Source organism: Serinus canaria, chromosome 1 (assembly GCF_022539315.1).
Source record: "Serinus canaria isolate serCan28SL12 chromosome 1, serCan2020, whole genome shotgun sequence".
Taxonomy (NCBI): Eukaryota; Metazoa; Chordata; class Aves; order Passeriformes; family Fringillidae; genus Serinus; species Serinus canaria.
The window spans coordinates 22335541-22355577 of NC_066313.1; the positions used below are offsets into that span (position 1 = coordinate 22335541).

Sequence of the window (20037 nt, forward strand, 5' to 3'; positions counted from 1 at the left end):
TCATTTTCTCTTAGCTTCATGCAGTATGGTATCATCGATGCTGATATCCCCAACCTTTAATTTTTCAACTCTTAGATACTTGCCTCCAAACTCTTGCTGTCAGGTACAGCAGACAGCAGAGGATGCTGAGTACCTGTGAGGGGTTCCATACCAAGCAGTTCTGCTGTTTGGAAATCCATTTGTGAAAGCTGAGCAGCACAGAAATGCCTGGAGAAGTTAATCAGAATTGGAGATAGGCACAGTGTTTTTAAAAACCACAAGATTCAAGTACTGTGGTGTAAACAGGAGGTCATTTTACAGTGGCAGTGAAATAGTGCTCAGTTATTCAGAGCATGGAAAGTGCTAAACAGGATTTCTGCCTTTCCTTTGCTCCACTTCTATCAATGCCCTGTGCTTCTGCCCTGCAGCAGCCCTGATATTCCAGCTCTGATGTTCCAGGGTAGCTACAGAGCTGACAAAACCTAGGCAAGGGTATAGCTGATCCTTTGAACAAAGTAATTCTCTATTCAGTAGCTTTTTTTACATATTAAATGATTAAATCTTTAGGGGGGGTTTCCCCTGATGCAGTAATTGTGCATTCATTAAATTTCCAGATAAGATGTACTTTCTATTAATTCATTTTTTGCTAGGAAAAAGCCTTCATTTTCCACTGATAATCCTGCTTCACCTAATTCAAGGATGGACAGCTTGTGGCTTTGGACCCAGAGGTAGATACTGGGTGACTGATGTATAACTCCCACAATGGAATCACAGAATCATTTAGGTTGGAAAAGACTTTTAGGATTGTGGAGTTCAACCTTTTTCTGATCAGTATGTTGTCAACTAAACCATGGCACTGACTGCCACATCCAGTCACTTCTCAATCACCTCCAGGGAAGGTGACTCCACCACCTCTCTGGGCAGCCCATTCCAATGTATGGCATCCCTTTCTGTGAAGAAATCCCTCCTCCTGTCAAACCTGAACCTCCCCTGGTGCAGCTTGGGGTTAGAGAGATATGTTGTATTACTGCCAGCACTCTGCTGATGTTTCAAGCGCTTTTTATCCATATCTCCATGGAGAAGGAAGGCCCCAGGGGCTTCTGAGGCCACCAGCTTCCTACAAGCTCTGGGACTCAGCTGGGTACCTGGCCTCATCCCATCCCACATTGGATGCTGGCACCCTGGGGGGCCATTGCTTGTTTCTGCCTGGGTGCTGCTTGTTGAAAAATCCCACACCTTGCCTAAGGGTTCTGGTTAGGTGCTTGACACCTCTTGGACATTTAAAGTTGTTTTGGGTTTTTTGGGGTTCATTGTGAGATGCTGATGAAGCCAAGAGGTTTGAGCTCCCATTACTTAGTTAATTACATTTTAGAAAGTGAAATCTCGGTAAAAGTCATACCACATTAATGAATCATACCACATTAATGGGAGTGGAAATAGACTTTGACTTCAGCTGCACTATGAGCTAATATATGTGTGATAAAGACCATGGAGAAACTATGTTAGAAAAAAGTTAAAGATGCTCCGGCAGAAATAAAAAAAACCAAGCCAACACTGGGAATGTAGTTGTCTGTGCAACCTCAGTATGGTCTTCTCTTGTGAATGCATTTCAGTACATTTCTAATGACAGGAACACATCTTTCTTTTCAGGGATTCTAACCACATTCAGGTCACAGAATGGACAGTGCTCTCTTAAAGAGCAGTTAGTTAATATTTTAAATTCTCAAATAAGTCAGTGTGTGACCCCCAAAACTTTTCTTAATAGTATTCAAACCTTGCTCTGAAATCAGAAATACTAATTTTCTCCTTAGCTGTCTTGTGATTCTGAGCACATCCCTGATATCACTTAGTAAATCTTTACAACACCCATGTGAGAGAACTGAGTATTTTTACTCCATTTTTGCAGGTTGACAGCTGAGGCGTGAATAGTTTGGTCAGCAGGATGCCCTAGTTTTATGTCCAAAATTTCAGAAACAGAAGGCCTGACCTTTATTCATAGTTTTGGTTTTCAGTTGCACATATCTGAAAACATCTCCCATTACTGTCAGCTGCAGCTCTGAGTGCTCGGCACTGCTCCAAATCAGACTCAAGGTGTCTGAAGTCAGCTACTCAGAGATGCAGAACTTGTCACTTGGAATGACCCCATGAAAAGCACGGGCCAGGATAACAGAGGAATCAGGAGCAAAGGTGGGGCAGAGGTGTAGGACAGCCATCTGTTAGCTGCCCTAACCCTGAGATCCTCTGTTTTCCTCTGCCAAACTTCTCCCTCCTGCATTTTAACTTTCAACTTCCAACTGCAAAAACTAAGACCAAGATTTTAGTGTAATCCCTTTATACCCCCAAGTTTCCTAAGCTCCAAATATCCAGATTTCCTACTAACGCTTTAAGTCTTCTTTAAGCTACTTTGTTTTACTTTTCAATCTCACAGCAGATATTTACAAGCCTTTTTCCAAACAGTGGCAGGGTGGTATTAGGTAATTTACAGAACTGCCCTAACAAATAAGATTTATATAGGCAGGAGCCTAGCAGGATTTTCAGAGAGCCTTGGTGCTTAATTTGCACTGGTTTCAAGAGGATTAAGGCAATGAGGCATTTGTTAAGATCCCACCATTCATTCCTTAAAACCTGGCCCTTTACTTCTTCTTTGAATCAAATATTTAGGGAACCACTAGAGCTAAAGCATAGGAATGTATACTAAAATGTTAATAATTTGTGATAAAGTTCTGTGAGAGTACAATCTGTAAAGCAGGCATCTTGGGGAAATGAGTTCTATTTTCTTCAGGCTTCAAAATAATTGCTTCTTCCACCAAAAGAAATTACATGTAGAAACTTTTTTCTCTGCTTTGAACTGAAATCAAAATGTTAGTCACCTGAAAGCCCCAGCAGGTGCAATTCTACATGAGTATCCTCAGATATTCTAAGGATCAGGCAGATTCCGAAAACTTAATGGCTGGTTTGAGAGAGTGCAGCAAGTGTTTGTACATTCATAATGCATTCTTTCTGGAAAGGATCAAAGGAATCTTGTTGAATTTAAGCTGTTTGAAAGTATTCTTTATTTAGGATTAATTTCTGATTTAATTTCAGTAGGATTTAATGAATTCATTATGCAGACTGACTTCAGGCAGTGTATTTGTTGCAATTTGCTCACTTACTCCACTGTGTTCATGTATGTGTGTATGTTTGTGACATGCAGCTGGTGATAGTTTTACCATGTAATTTCCTCCCCCTGCCTGAGAAGGAGGGAAAAGAGTTACCAAAAAAGAAAAATAAGAAATGAAAAAAAAAAAAAAAAGAAAAGAAACCACTACACTCTTGGGCTAAAATTTTAGATAGATAATCATTCACTATGAAGGAATTTGCATGATTTTTGCATTGTTTCTATTTTCCTGACAGAGGGACTGGTTAATATGAAAAGTATAGTACAAGACGTGACATGACCTGGCCATGTAATGTAGACATTTGCATGCCATAATCTGGGTTGTTTGAGCAGACCTATGAGTTGCTTGACTCCAAAGATGTGTCTTATGAACAATTTGGTATTTTTATTGTTAAAGGGTCAATAAATTGATCTGGCAAGAACCAATCTTATTCTGTGACTTCCTGAAGAAGCAGAATCATGACTTTCTACCAAAAAATAACACTATATTTAGGTGGTGCTAGGGGAAAATAAGCTGGTTGCTATAGTATCTGAATTGTTTTTCTTCTGTAAACCAGTGTGCTCCGTATGCCCTTTCAACACACTCCAATTGTCTTGTTTCCCATGCTTGTTTCATTGCTTCCTTTCTGACAAGGGGTATCCATCCCAAGGATGAGGAAATAATAATGGTTGTCAGTGTTATAAATCCTTATGCATTTGTTTTTTCTTGGAGTGGGCACCTCTTCCTTCATCTGCAAGGAAGAATGATAGGAGCCCTGATGGAAACTCTTGGACAACCACTGATGAGGGTTTGACATTCTTCTATTTCCTGTTACTTTTCCTGCTGCTCCAGCTGCTTCACATCCTTAGAAAGCTCCTAAATGTGCTGAATAGTAATTGAGAGGAACTGACAGGAAATGGAGCAGTCAGACTCAGGACAGTGTTAGCAATCCAGCCTGTGTGGATTGCTAATTATCTATAGGACACGGCCATTCGTAAGTTCCTTTAAGCTTTTTTTTCTGTTTCTTTATCCCCAAGTGCTTAGCTATTTTCAGCTCCACCTATTTTAATGGCTGCAGCTTTTACTTCTGCCTTTGGGAGTCTGATCCACACATTGATTTATTTTGAGCTATATTGCTAATTACTATTTTTGTAAGTATAGTGTTTCATTATTCATTAAAGCTGGGGAGACATTTTAGTAATTTCTAAGTAGAACAAATGTAAATTCAGTAATCAAGTAAGATCTCTAGTTAGGGTTTAAGAAGGCTAGGGTTTAAGAGGGCTAGGAGGAGTGATCTGACAAAGGAGCTGGTATGACAACTGAGAGCTATTGATGTATGAAGGAGTGTTACTAAGAAAGCAGAAAAAAACTAATCTTGTCATGGACAAAATGCAGGGGCCTGCTGAAATGCTGGGAGGAATTCTTTAGTTCATTGAAGGAATAAACTGCTACAGGAACCCAGGGAGTCATTTTTTGGGGCAAATATCCAGACTGGTAAAAAACACTCCTGCAGGGTGGATGAACAAAATCAGCCATGCTGCACTGTACAGGGAGGGTCTAGAGTGTGTGAGAAAGCCACTCAGTGTGAACTTGCCCTTACTAAGAGAAGAGGAAACACTGTCCATTTTCTGGTTTAAATCAACTATGCAAGCTTCCCAGTGCTGTCTGTCTGGCTTTGCATGGGTTCTTGGAGGAAGAAGGTTCCTACTCCGGAAACCCATAAGTCCTTCTTAGGATGAAAACTCTGTTTCCATATCCCATGCATCAGAGTAGAAAGACATGGAAGTAGCTGTGTGCACTCTGCCTGCCCAGCCATCCTAGGAGTCCTGACCAGGGTCCCCCTTCCTCAGCTTCTCTGCCAGGGGGCCTCTGAGTAAAGCCCCTCAGAGGTTGGGCTCCAGGGGTTTCTGGATGTAGAGTACAGTTCTGCTACAGATGCACCAGTTGCAGTCGTCTGAACTGTGTGCCTGGGGAAAAGACATTATGATATGCAGTTCTTTGAGGCTACTGACATGCTTCCTGACTTAATATGAAAAAAAATAGGAGATCTTTCGACCAGATACTAAATACTCATTGAAGCCCTTTTTTAAAAACAACTTTACAATGGGAAGCCCAGGCAGTGAAAAAATTGAAATAAATAACAGTTGTCTTGCAGCAGGAAGACTAGAAGATCTGGATGACTATTTAAATGTGTCTGTGATATATTAGCCCTTATAAGTGATGGATCCAAAGACTTTTTCCAAGGGCTTTTTCCCTAGAACATCTATTCAACATGTTTCCTTTGGCCGGGGGTCCTTCTAGCACTAAAATAGCAGGGTCCACAAAGGGGTTTTTGCAGCAGGCACTGCAGGCTTGCCTCCCCCTCCCTCCTTTTCAATAGGGTTGAATACAGTAAAGGAGCAAAGGAGGAAACAAAATGGCTCAAAGCCACATGAGCATTTCCCATTGCTCAGTGCCAGGGTCTAGAAGAAGTGACTAAGCCCTGGGGTTGCTGAGTCTTGTGTTCAGGATTTTCCCAGTCAAAATGATGTCTGTTCTCTGGAGACAACTCACCTGAAGAGGGGAGAGGGGAAAGAGGAGAGGGGTGTGGCACAACATTATGCCCTTGGGAGTGTGCCACTCAGGAGTGACAGCTGCAATCACAGGCCTGATTGATCAGTTTTACAGACCTTGGGAAGCACTGGAGTTACACAAAGTGGGAATGGTCTCAGGCAGTCAAGCCCAGATTCTTGTGTGACAGAAGCTGTGTATGTGACACATCCCCTCTGGAGACCTTTTCAGGTTCTGGCAGACATGAAAAGCCCCCCTTTCATCATGTTCTCATCCTGCGCTGACAGGAGGAAGTAGATAAGAGCATGGCTTAAATATTGCACAATGCTTTACTGAGCTACACACCATGCATTTGAGGTTCTTGCAGCACTAAAAATACTAATTTAATTATGTTCAGAGTCCTTCTGGAACTTAACAATGTCTCAATTTGTAAGTTGTTTGGAGCAGCGGACCACAGGGATCTTGTAAAAATTATCCCAGGCAAAATGTCTCTGGACTCAATGACATGAAACTCCATTTTCATCATCTGACATTGCTTTTGGCACTGGACTTCAAATAAGATTACTGTACAACCGTTAATAAGTTGGAATAGAAGAATAGAAAAGTATGGTTTGGGTCTTCTCACACTTTTCTGTGAGTCAGCAGTATATAAAAGCTCATAGTGGGACCAGTGACTTGTCTCCTGTATTTGGCATCTTAAAAGTAGTTCTAACTCTTCCTTTTCTCACCTGTAGTAGTGCCTAAGCAGGGAGGAGATATGGATATCTCTCCTTCTCTGCTTCTACTTTAAACACGTATGAGAAATTAACAGTAAATGTAGGCCAACGATAATTTCACATAAGGTTTTCTGTAAGGTCCCTGGCATCCAAGACCTAGAGTTGCTGTGAAGAATTCAGGTTCATAAGACAGGTCCATGTCTCACCCACTGCTTGTGGTAAATTCATACACAGGCTGTCACTACAGTCCTGTCAGAAACCTTGTGGAAGATCTGTGGGGCAAATATCAACACCAGTGTCACTGAAGTAAAGGTGGGTGAAGACAAAGGCCAGGGTAAGCCAGGGGATGCATAAGAGCAATCTCTGTGTCACTCATATCCCAATGGGCATGAAGATCCACAACACAAATCAATAAACTGAGCTTCCATGAAGATCAGATGCAGACTCAACACCCTCATTCTCTGCCTTCCAGCAGTTAGGCTGAAGTCCTGTCCTAGTGAAACTGAGGCTGGTGTTAACAGGGTCAGGAAATCCCATGGAGGAAAAAGCAGAGCCAGTAGGGCTACTCCTGGCTAGTTAAGGAGAGGCTGTGCTGGTGAGGTCTGTTGAATCCATCAGAACCACAAGCTGACAAAAAGCCAGCTGCCCCAGTGAGAAGACAGTCTATACCCACAGGTAGAAGCCTTTGCAACGGATTGCTGCACTTTGGGGATACACACAGAGTATCATTGATACACACAGAGTTCAGCTCTGCAGCGGGATTGTGGGATTGGACTATTTGGAACTAAAGCTGAAGAGGCTATGGGAGAGGATGTCTTAGGCAGAGCTGTTTTAAAGCCAGTTTATCAAATTGCATAGACCTACAATTCTGGTTTTTTGGGTTTTGCTAAGAGCAACTCTGATGATTTGAAAGACTGTATGTGCTCCTCAGGGAATGGGGAAGCTGTTGGCTAAAGGTGATGCTTGGGGCTAGGCTCTCTTTCAAGACTGGAAAAATAAAAGGCAAAGGTCTGACCAATAGGTTAATGGAACAGTAAGAAAAGCAGTACTGACTTTACTGGCCTTGCTAGATCCCAATCAAAAATCTTGTTTCTGCTTTATTCAGCTCCCCCTGTAATTTCAGCTGGGATACACACCTTTGTCCCTCCTGAGGTTTAATTGCTGTGTGTGACTGAAGGCACAGGTGGCAGCCACAGGGTTTTATTCCAGCTATAGCTGCAGTTCAGGAGAAGAAACACCTTTTCTTCTTCGTGCAGGTGCTCAGTATAAAGCAGTGGTGGTGTCACAAAGGGCAAGTCCCACCTGACTAACCTAGTGGTTTTCTGTGATGGAGTGACTACTCCAGAGAGCAGGGGAAGGGCTACAGATGTCACCATTTGGACTTCTGCAAGCCCTTTAACATGGTCCCCAACAACATCCTTCCCTCTAAACTGGAGAGATTGATTTGATGGGAGGACTATTGGTGGGTGAGGAATTGGTTGGACAGTTACCTCCAGAGGGCAGCGGTCACCTTGAAGCCCCTGTAGACACTGATGACTAGTGGTGACCTTTAGGGGTCTGTTTGGGGACCAGTGCTGTTTAATGTCTTCCTCAGTGACAGAGACAGTGGGATCAAGTGCACCATCAGCATATTTGCAGACAACACCAAGCTGAGTGCTGTCGACAGGCCTAAAGAATGGGGGGATGTCCTGTGTTGCCATGAAGGGAATTGGGTAGGAGCAGGACATAAGCTTCTGCTTCCTGTGGAAGTCATTCTGGAGACCTTGCATAAGCCTGGACTCTGGGGAATCTCAGAAGCTGTCTGCCCAAGGAGCAGGAGAGCAAGTCTGAGCAGGAAATCAGCCTTTGTGCCCTGGGTGCAGCTAGATCAGAAGCCAATATGTCCAGTTCTCATAGGGGCAGGCACTCTGAGCCACCAGAGGCTATATAACAATTCCCTAAAAAATTTGTGGATTCCAAAACTAAAAAAAGGGGAAAAAAAGAAACTGGGGGACAAAAGGTAGGGAGGGAGAGACATTGATAGTTCTGGGTTTCATTACCTTCTCATGGTCACAGACTATGGATCCAGAGTCCGAAGGTGCTACTTCAAAATAGTCCACATAGCAGCAACCATCCTTGCCCAAACTGCCCCAAACCCAAGCAAGCAAACCACATAATTTGAGCTTAAAAAGGTAAAATTTCTCTTTAGCCCAGTGATATGCATACTTGCATTTCTATCTAAGCACATCTGCATCAAAAATAATCTCTTCTTTGAATGGACTTTTCTAATCAAATCGCAGTTCAAGGGAAATTTACCACTTGGTCCTTCTGCTGAATTTTTTCAATCTACTATTTTGGTAGTAGATTTACACTGTCATCTTGGATACCTTCTGCTTCCTTTTTAGGCTTTGATCCCTTGATTTGAGTGCCTGCTGACTGGTTCCTTCTGGAGTTTCACAAGTATTTCCCTCCAAAAAGGAGACTAGACACAACTGACTACAGTGTGCACCGGGATCCAACCTCAAACAAGAGCACAGTTGTTGATTGCGCCAAACACTCTAGACCTTTGACAGTCCCCACAGGCCTTGTGCCCCGGAGTGCCCTCATACATTTAGGCCACACCCCAGGGTATACACACACCCTTGGCATGAACTGTAAAAGCACCACCTTCTCAAATTCCAACCCAGTCCTGTCTCTGAGACTCTGGGTGCTTTAAATTGAAAGGTGAGTGCAGCCTGTGTCCCACAACCACCAAAGTGCTCCGTAGAGCCCAGACCAGACCTAAGGCAAGTGTTTTCCCTTGTGAGCTTCTCTGCTCCAGAAACATGAACATCATCCTGAACATCATCCACTTTGTGTCCCCTTCAGGGGCAAGGCTCTACTTTCTTTCACCTGGCCTGCAAAGGCAACATAAGCAGTAGTGAGTGCCTTTTTCCATTTAACTGCTGGAGCTGTTGGAGCTTCGGGGTGGTAGAGGACACTGTGGTTGACCACAGGCTTAAGAGAAACAGGGTGACAAAAAGAAGGGAGAGTCACAAAACAGGTGAGGAGAGTATGGATTTATTAGTATGGATTTATTGAGAAGGCTCACTAGAAATACCTAAATAGGGCTAGCTTAGGTTGTCTTCTACCTCTCTTTTCAGCCACTGTACACAAGTGAACAACATCCATCCATCTGCCTGCTTGTCATCTTATTTTAATCTAGGCACCATAAAATAGAGGGGAATTTTCCTACATGTGGGAGGATCTTGTAGAGCAAAGGGTGGAAACCCCATTGTTGGATAATTTGAAACTGGAGAGCTAGTTATACCCTGGGGAACAATCCTGCACAGGCCTTCAGAGGGATGAATTAACCTTTTCTTTCTCAAGGGTGTTTTATCCACCATCACCATAGTCATCCTGGGAGAATAAAGGAACTCTGTTTGTTTCCTCGCCTTGAAGACAGGTTGTGCTGACAGGTGCCATCCTCTAGCCAGGTGTCTTCACACCATTTAACTGGGTTTAACAAAGCTGTTCTGTGTGCTAAATTGCTTCCTCACTTCCCAAAGCGTGAAAGCCTTTTCTCTCTTTCACGTGTCCATGCTTCGCTCCTTCTGGGGAGACAGCTGGTCTTTTTTTTAATATATTCTGCTCCTTAAATGCTGTCTCTGAAACAAATCAGGTCATGGGGAGCCAGGCCCATGAAAAACACTGAGGTGATCCTGTCCTGGAAAATCACTGGGAGTTGGATGCTTAAATTTCTTTGTGAGTCTAGGCCCAATTGGCTTTGAGTAACATCAGTAAGAACATACCTTGTGTTCTAGTCAAGAACAGACCATGGGCTGAGATGCATCTTAACCCCACAAATAGCTGAGGTACTTGGGTGATTCAGCACTAGTTCACCTAAATAAATGAAAGAAAGGTTTCTACATGTACTTTAGCACAGGTATCATGAGAAAAGAATGGCTTTGGGCCCTTACTCCTTTGCATGGAGAACACAGTTGTTTGTCTTGTTTTGGTTTTTTTCCCCCAGTAATAATCAGGTATCATATTTCCTTTGGGTGAAATGGGTGAAGTGTGTTATTGATAAGTGTCAATGGTCCCATGGATGTCCAGCCTCTGGCCAGTATTGATGCCTTGTCTGGTGAAAGGTGTGTAAGTCCTAAATCTGGACTCCCAGCACATCATTTTCAAAATACTGGGAGATAACCACATGTATCAAAGGGCTCTGGATTTGGTGTCATGTTGAAGAGGAGTTCCTAACTAAGGACAGAAAGGAGCAGGATACCAGGGTGATGGCTGAGCATATAGCATAGCTGTAGGACATAGCAGCCTGATGATAGGATGCACATTAAGGGGGTTGATAAATGCTATATATTGGAGGGCAGGGAAACAGCAGGAAAAGGAGAGCTAGAGAGAGAAGCAGAGGAAGCTGTGTAATATTCATACACCTTTCAGTGAAACAGTAAGTTCTTTCTTGGCCTCTTCACCCCAGCATTCAGAACACAAAACAATGTGATTATTTTTTCCAAGGAAAGGCAATGAGGTACACCATAAAAGACAAGTGGACTAACAGCAAGCAAGGACCAAAGCACTCAGTCTTCTCATTTCTTTGCCTATATGTGGCTGCAAACATATGTGGAACATCTAGAAAACACCTAGGTTCTCCATTTTTCCTTTCCTGAAACACCAGCACAGGAGAAATTTAAAAGGTCTGGAGGTTACAGTAATACTTCCTTAATTCTTTACCATAATTTGACACCCCCCCCAACCCTAATAAGCTGTGAGTTTGGAGATGGAAGGTGTAAAAGTGGTCAGAGACTAGAAATCTTCTTGTCATGGCTCCAGGAAATTTCTACATTCCTGGTACCTGAGAACTAACCTCTGCCCTGTCTGTGATTTAACATTAATTTCTTATCTCTATTCTCTCACGTACGTGATAGCAAGGAAATTCTCACTTACAGGAACAGTCTGCAAGGGAAGGGATGTTCTAGAAACCTGGAGGTGTGGCAGACAAGCAGATGGGGATGGTGAGAGTATCATCCCTCTAGGACTGGAAAGATGCTGTGGGCTGTGTAGATAGAGACAAAAATGTGTGTTTAAAAGGCAGAGCTTTGCACACTGGCTTCATTGGGTATGTGAGGATGGTCTAAATGAATAAAATGGACATGTTTGACTATGTCCTTTTATAGATCCGTTTAGCTCTTCATCCACCTGCCTTAGTGATACCATTTTGCCATTACAGGATCTATGATTTATTTAAAACTAAATCAAACAGAGGACAATTGCTCTGTGTAAAATGGCAATACATTGCATGTACCCTAACAATATCATGAATATGTCAGTATCAAGTATTAGTATGAGTTTACTTTACAAATAGATGTGTAAATGAAGGGGAGGGAGGTGATGAAATAGTAATATCTGAAACCTGTCCCTACCAGACCCGATTCCTGGCTCAGAGCTCTAGATTCCATGCAAACACTAGTAATAAGAGTCACTTTATTCTAGCTACAATACTACAGCCAAGATGTCATGAATGCTTGGGAGATAGATAAGACAGACAGATTTCTTGTTTTCCACTGAGGTGGTTTTGAATGCATCCTGGCAGGGCTGACTCACCCTTTTAGCTTTCCAAGGAAGACAAATTGCTTTCCAGGAGCTTCTGCTGTATATAGGTTATTTTTGTGCACTTCCTTAATTAAGGTTTATCTGCTGTGCACATAATCCACAGATGAAAAGCCCTTGGGGCTTTTTTTTTGTCTGAACAGAAGTTTTCCCCTGAACAACCTGTTTCTCACCCAACCCATTGTTACACAACATGACACACATACTTTATGTGTCCTACTCCAGAAGTAGCTGCAGGCCAGAAGCCTGAAAAAAAAGTAATTTCAAATGCCTGGGATGCTTTACTGGGGAAGGACTGAGTAGAAACAGGATTCCGGAGGGCCACAGTTAGCAAAGACAAACTATTAGTAAATTTCTTTCATCCAGGATCTTGAATTCCGCCTCTTCCCCAGTCTCATGTTTCTTATCTTTTGTATCTGAAATTATGCTGAAAGCACCCTACTGGAAATACATTTTGCAGTTGCACAACTTGGGATCTGGCAAGGACTCAATTGGATGTCATCCCAACTGGGAGAAAAGGACAGTGACATCACTGGAATAGCAAAGGAGCCTTTTAGCTCTGCTATGCTGTAGGTGCAGGTGGGAGGTTTTGGTTTGACCTTCCTGGAGAGAAGTGCTCTCCCATCTCCTGCCAGGTCAGGGGCTGACAGGGATACAGGGCCACCCCTGTGCTTCACTGAGCCCTGGGCTCTGACTAGCAGGGGAAGGAGATAAACCTTTGCAGGGCTGCATAGCCTAGGTAACAGGGCAGCTCCCTCCGGAGTCATAAAGTCAGGCATGCAGCAGTCCACGACCTGTAATAGCTGTCTTGGTTGGTGTAGGAAGTATGTGGGACGGGAGAGCAACAAGGCCAGGGGCAAAACAGACCTCTCTTCAGTCAATGTTTTTGTGTATGTCTAGGGATTAACAATTCTGTCACGTTCACTAACAGTTTCATAGGAATCAGGTGTGGGGACTGGACCCTCAAGGCCTCATAGTTATGTCTGAATCGTCTTTCCTGTCTCCTGGTCTTGCTGCTGTTTGAGACTAGCCTCAGTCCTTGGGGAGAAGGAGTCAAAGCTACAGAATTTAAGTGTCCTACAGTTCTCTGAAGGAGTAGCAGTCTGTTTTCTCGTTGCTGTGGCTACGGTGTAATGCTGGCATATCCAAGATCTCCTTAAACCAGCTAGTTCAGGTATCAGCAGTGAGGTTGCTACAGCAACACAGGATTTACTGCAAGCTGCGAAACTTGTCTTAGGAACAGGATGGATGAGCCTGTGTGGAGCTCTGCACTATCTGGCTAGTTCAAACATACTTCCAATTTGGTTCCACCTCCTTGCGCTGAAGTAGGCTGAAAAGCTTACCCAGATGCTGAATAACAGTGTTGAGCTAGCTATGCAAGACACATGAATGGTTGCAGCCTGCTGGTGCCTGCATTGTCTTTGCATGTAACCATCACCTGCTCTCTGACAAGCTGAGACAAACATGAAAAGCCCATTTTCCACACTGTGTCATTTAATGCACTTGAGGAGTGTAGACATAATGCCCACCCTTGTGATTGGTGCAACAATCACTTTGTCCCTGGACATGGTCAGGAGCAGAAAAACACCTTGAGCAGAATTCTGTGTATTAATCTCATTTACATATTCATTCACAGCCTTTTTCACCCCCTACATAAGCATCCTGTGCCACTCCCATCTCACTTCCTGCTATGTACAGACCCATCCACATCCCTGCACAGCTGTGTGGGGTGGCTCTTTTCCTTGATGATTTGGGGCTGCTCATTCCTTGGCCACCATACCCACTTAAGGAATGGTGGGCACCAATGCTAGGGTGAGGGATCTGTGCTCACTGGGGACCCAGAAGGACATAGTTGGTACCACCTCTGGCATGGCAGTGGACACCAGATTGGTTCCCTGGCTGAGCATCACTCCCACGTGTGCTTCTCCCTGTCTTGTGCTGTGGAAATGATCACTTCCAGTCTGTTTCCCAGGAATTGCTGCTGCTGTGGCCACTCTTCTTTCCCCCTCTCCACAGTCATGATGATTCCAGTGGCACATTTGCACATTGCAGTGGCTTCTTCTCCCTTCTTCCTACCACTCTTTTACTGAACAAGTTTGTAGGTTGTCCCCTCTTTCTTCTGGTCTGGAGCCTTTCCCCAGATGGCACATCCCAGCTGCAATGGCCAAAATTCCCACTTCCCATGCAGGAGTAAAGGCCTCTGTCTTTCCCAGTCAGCTTGTTTTCTTTGTTTTGTGACCTGAGCCAGTGATGGAAACCAGGTGAAGACAGCAAAGAGGCCAGTGGCTCTGCTTCCAAGTAGGTCTTTTGAATACTTCCCGATGGGACTATTAATAGAGCAGTGTCCTTTCATCAATATGCTGCTGAGCTGTTACTTGCCCAAGGCCTGCTAAATTATTGGGGGAAAGCGTGGTCTGTCCTGTAGATTCAGTGAAGGTTTATAAGCTGAGCATTATCTCTCTGCAGCAGACCAGCGTGAGGCACAGGCTCTGTTTTGGTCCCATTTAAGACTTTAATGCACGATTTAAGTCTAAAAAACACAGGGAATGCCTGTTCTTTGTTATAAGGCTGAATTCCCCCCAATAGTCAGAGAAATAATAATAGTCAGCTGAAATTGGAAAGAGTGATAATAATCTGCCTATTAATCCTTCAGTGAAACCATGAGTGGAGAGGAAAGGCAAAGCGCTTGGAGCGCTTGCAGGATGGGCGTTTGTGAGGAGTACATCCTGTGAATATCTGTGTGTGTCTGACAGCACAGAACTGCAGTGGGGCGCACAGCAATCCTATTCTCTGCTGGAAATCCCGAGCCAAAAAGCTATAAAAGACAAAGCGCTTGGTGTCATTAGAGTCACACACCTGCGAAACAAGGTGTCATTATAAAGAAACACTGACTTGAAAGCAGAGGTGGATTTGGAAGGACTGTGAAAATCTCCCTCAGGAGAGTGTTTTGAAAATGAGTAGGGGAAAAAAATTGGTACATTTCAAAATGAATGGGAAAATAAATCACGGGAATAGAGACAAGCCAGCTGGTGAAAGCCTTTCCACACAGCCAAGATGGTCTCAGCATTGCTGACAGAAATGATGAGGTGCTTAAATTTCTATTACAAACCTCTGGCTGGAGGTTTGACTGGAGACCTATGTCTGTCCAGCCTTAGGATGAAATGAGGGCCACCTGGCTCCAAACCCATAGCAAATGGAAAGGCTGTTTTGAAACTTTTCACTGGTTAGCCAGAGAGGAAAGTGCAATATTCTCAATAAAATTAGAGTATCTGCTACACCTGAAGAAATCCTAACTTATCTCCCTCTTTTCTCCTCTGCCCTCCTCCCTTATTCTTCTTCAAAGGTTGAAAAAAATGAGGACGGAGACCAAAAGATCGAGCAAGATGGCATCAAACCAGAAGATAAAGCTCATAAGGCAGCCACCAAAATCCAGGCCAGCTTCCGCGGACACATAACAAGGAAAAAGCTCAAGGGGGAGAAGAAGGGAGATGCCCCAGCATCTGAGACTGATGCCGCCGACAAGAAGGAGGAAGGTCCTGCTGGCGGAGCGGCCGAGAACAAAGAAAGCGAGGCTCCTGCTGCCACAGAAGCAGCCGCTGCTGACAGTGCCCAGCAGGAGGAGGGCAGCAAAGACAGCAGCGCGCCAGCGGAGGAGAAAAAAGGAGACGGAGCCGCCGACACGGGCTCGGAGCAGCCAGCCCCACAGGCTGCCACTCCCGCTGCCTCCTCAGAGGAAAAGACCGCTGCTGCCGCTGCCCCCGAGAGGGAAAGTACCCCTAAAGCTTCCACTGATAACTCGCCGTCCTTGAAGGCTGACGAAGCCCAAGACAAAGAGGAGCCTAAACAAGCCGACGTGCCTGCTGCTGACACCACTGCCACCACCACCCCTGCCGCAGAGGATGCTACTGCCAAGGCAACAGCGCAACCCCAAATGGAGACAGTGGAGAGCAGCCAAACCGAAGAGAAGACAGGTGAGTGGGGGCCTCACTAGGGAACGGGCTTCTCCAGAAATGGATACATCCTTCTGTCTCCTGGGAGCATGAGCTGGTATGGGGACTAGATTAAGAGTTAACAAGGGAATCCCCTTGCTAGTGTTTTGGGGTGGGGGAGATTAATTTCTTGCTTAACACCCTCTTTCTTGCTTCCAATCAGCTTTTGGAAATACTGCAGCTCCTGCTGAGGTTCCTGTTCCTCAAGATGGAGGTTCCATCAGCTCTTTTTTTCCACAGTGGCAGGAGAGTGTCTGCCAGCTGGGAGGCATGGAGGGAGAGCTCCCCAAGCTCTGTGTATGATAAAGATAGTGATGAACCTTTTCAGTCACACTAGCACAGACAGCTCCAGTGGGGCAACTTGGCCAGGTCATTGGAGGCTTCCAACTTTAGCTGAAAATCTCACAAGACAAAAGCTCTCTCATACTGCCGGAGCCCTTGCCGGTGGAATGGTCACAGAGTCAATCTGCTTGTGTATGGATGAGATTCTCAGTACAACCACATCCTAGTCAGGAACATTTTATAATCAGCAGTGCTTATAGTTTCATCCACACCCATACTTGTAGGGTTTCTACTGCATTCTACTCGGATAGCCCGTGCCAGGCAAGCTAGCATGAATCTTTTAGACATGTCAGCTAATTCAGACAGGGGTAGCAAGAGAATCAGATAGGGAAAGGAAGGGTTAAGAGCCCTGACAGCTCAGTAAGTGAGGGCAGAAGAGAGGAAGAAGTCCTCTAGGAAGTGACGAAGTCCTCTAGAGAGGAGAAGTCACTCTAGAAGGTGTTTTCAATTCCTCACTGTTGACCAAGTACAAGTCTGCTTAACCAGTTCCCCTGGGAAGGGGTGAAGAGTTTTGAGAGGCAAAAGCGGACATTTTTTGACAAACCTATAACACTTACAAGCCATAAAGAAGAATTCAATATAAATTGTGATACTGAGCTGAGTAGAAAATGCATCAAAGGTCTGAGCATATTTTTCTCTCTTTTTCTTGACCTTTCTTATTTTATCAAAGAAATAGAACATAAACAAAAAAAGAAAAGGTAACATTGGAGGTAGGCTCTGCATGAAACTCACTTGAGAAGTAGTATCAAGCAAAACTGGCCTCCATATTCATGAACTACTCTTGTACAGGGCAGCCTGCATTCATTAGTTTGTTGGGGAAAGATGTTGCATATCACCTTGATGGTCATAAACAGCCTGATGTAAATTCTAGAGAGCCTCAGCACCCAGTTTTGTGCTTACAGATGTTTCTCCATAATTTCATTTGGCCCACTACTTTTCCACAAATTGCACCTCCCATTCTCCAATTAGGCTTCCAAGCTTCATAGCTAACCTGGGGTTTCAGGCTAGCTATGAAGCTTGGAACTCTAAGCCCACTTTTATTGAGCAGGAACTCTATTCCTGCTCAACAAAAGTGGGCAGATAGGGATATCCAAAAGGACAAATTAAATACTGGGAAAGGAACTAATGCAGGACATATGTGATTTAAGGAATGGGCAAGGGGAACAACCTTCAAGAGCTGAGTGAGTCTGAACTGATTGTACATAATTACAAAAGGTTGCTGGTTTTACTTCTGCTTATTTAGAAGTTTCTAGAAGTAAGAAGTTTATTTAGAAGTTTCTTGAAATTGAATTTTCTAGGTTTGCTTTTTGTTGTCCAAGTCTCCAGCCATTTGTTCTTACTTTTTATGATGAGTTAGGAGGCAACATAACTGTGATTACTGATTAGTGAAATGTAAGTTGCTATGTTGCATGCTGTACTTGTGTTGTTTTTATACTTGGGCAAAGGTATAAACATCAGTGGCAAGAATAGGGCAGTGTGAATCAGTGTTTTGGGGTCCTCTGTACAGAGGATAACGAATGCTAATTTCCTGTTATTTGTTACCTGGGATGCCTTATCCCTAAGCAATAATGATTCTGCTTTGAATTGACATTACATTTTTATTTAGATTAATCTGCTCTAATGGATAGAGGTAGGACATTTACAGTAGCAAGCTACTTGATTTTAATTTTCATTTATTTTACCTGTTTTGAGTTGTCACTCATGGAAAAATGGTTTATTTCTATGCAATATTCTGAATAATTTTCAGATATTTTCCCCATGCTCTTGCTGGTTTTAACATAATTTAAAGTGGCCAGCCATTCATAGACTCAGCATTTGAAGTGGCCATTTAAAATGCACAATTTAATATGCATTTGCACATGATACTATCACTTATGTAAACATCTAGCCAACAGAGGATGCTGCAAAATCTACCATCAAATATATATTTAAAAATGAGTTTTCAGTGATCGAATGTTCAAGACCAGTATGTGCATCCATTTATACTTATTCAGTATGCATGCAGTAACACTAAAGCTTAGCAATGTTTGCAGAAAGCAAACATGGAAGGTGTGTGGCCAGAGTCAAGCTGATAGCCTCTTTAAAATGTTAATGAATATAGATTTTTCTTGAATTCCTATTCCAGTATGATATCAGCCTTCCAGTCAGAAACCTGAACAGCTGGCTAAGTGACCCCAGAGTCATCCAAGAAAGAAATGCAAAAAAAAATTAAATAGGTCTCTTTATCCATTCCTCTGAGTATTCCAGGCTGTGCTCTGCAATATAGAATATTCCTCTGAAGAGTATCATCACAGGACAAAAGTACCCTCAAACAGGAAATATTTCCTGACAGAGAGCCTGTGTTTTCTTTTTACCATCTTCCTCCTATTAGTCTCTCATATCTTTAAAGCTCTCTGCCTCTCTTGTTATTTACTCTTTCCATAGACTTAAACACATTTGCCAGGTCTCAACCTTTCTCCCAGTCTTTCCTCAGCAAACACAGCACTGGTGGTTGCTGGTGTGACTGTGATGGTCATTCACGAACGGGGGACATCTGCCACTTCAGTGCTTCTCCAGCCCTGGGACAGATCCTCTTTCAGCTTCATCTGTCCCCTTGGCCTTCAAAGGTCACCTCTTATCATTTCTGCGATCGAAGACTGGCACAGAAGTGTGCAGTGTCAGGCTGCCAAAAAGAAATCGAATTGGCTCCTGGCCAGTGTCATCGGCTGGCTGCTTGCCATGGCATGCTTGGCTGCTGCTACCCTGAGGCGTGCCGACTGTGCTGCTTTGGGGTGGTGATGCTCATCTGCCTTGAATTTTACTACAATGGATGTATCATGCTATCTGTTGATACCTTCCCTGGTGCAAGCACAAGCAAAAGGCGAAGAAGGCATTTAGTTCATACCCAGGAGGGATTTTTGCTTTTATCTAAGGGCAGGGCAGAAAAAGACACGTTGTGGGGAAAGCAATAACTAACCTGATAAGGAGAAGTGCACAGTTTTTAATGCTTAATATTTCTGGAGTGGGGAGTGGTTTTTTTTGTACCAGTCAGTAGTGTTCCCCTCACAGTCCTCACCTCTCTCCTTGTTACTCAGTTCTACATGCTCTATCTGTCTTTTGGTAATGGCCTAGAAAACGGCTCAAACAACTGTTCTGTATCCAATGGTGGTTGGTCTGGGACTCCAGGCATTCCCAGTCGTACAGTAGGGCAGTTCCTAAACTATCCTCAGTGTATGTAAAAGTAAAAAAAGAGATGGATTCCAATGTGGGTAAGGCATGAAATGAGTCAATGGGCTTTGTTCAGTGGCCATGAAGGATTGATGTAAGAAGGATGACCTCTCAAACCTCTTCTTGTCTTTTGGTGGATTGCAGGAATGCCAGCAAGTTGTCTTGTCATTTGAGCACCCTTGTCAAGACTTAGATTTATAGGTTTTCTTCATATGATCCAGCTTTTAGCTCTTTGGTGTTGGTATTATGTTTAGATAAGCTCCCTTAGATGCCAACCTACTCAACAGGACAAAATCCAAAAGTGATGGGGGGAATTTATACATTACATATGGATGAGGAAGTGAGACTTGTTCTAGTCGTGGTTGCATTGGCTTAAATCCAGAGAGTCTCCATGAAGGTTACTGGAAAGAGTCTGGTAGTGAAATGAGATCAGCATCCAGCACAGCAGACTATGGAAAAAGAGGAGCTATGATGTCCTCCTGGGGAGGAGAGGAGGTGAATGTCACACCGTGTTAGATTTGATTTGTACTTTTC

At 43.7% G+C, this 20037-nt stretch overlaps 1 protein-coding gene across 1 annotated transcript in view; it reads left to right on the plus strand.

The window, feature by feature from the left end:
* The window catches only part of GAP43 (growth associated protein 43), a 52603-nt gene that overhangs the window by 14874 nt on the left and 17692 nt on the right, over positions 1–20037 (plus strand). Inside the window, exon 2 of the mRNA XM_009102557.4 lies at positions 15309–15936. Within this exon, the coding sequence (XP_009100805.1) occupies positions 15309–15936 (628 nt within the window). The remainder of the gene's footprint in view (positions 1–15308; positions 15937–20037) is intronic.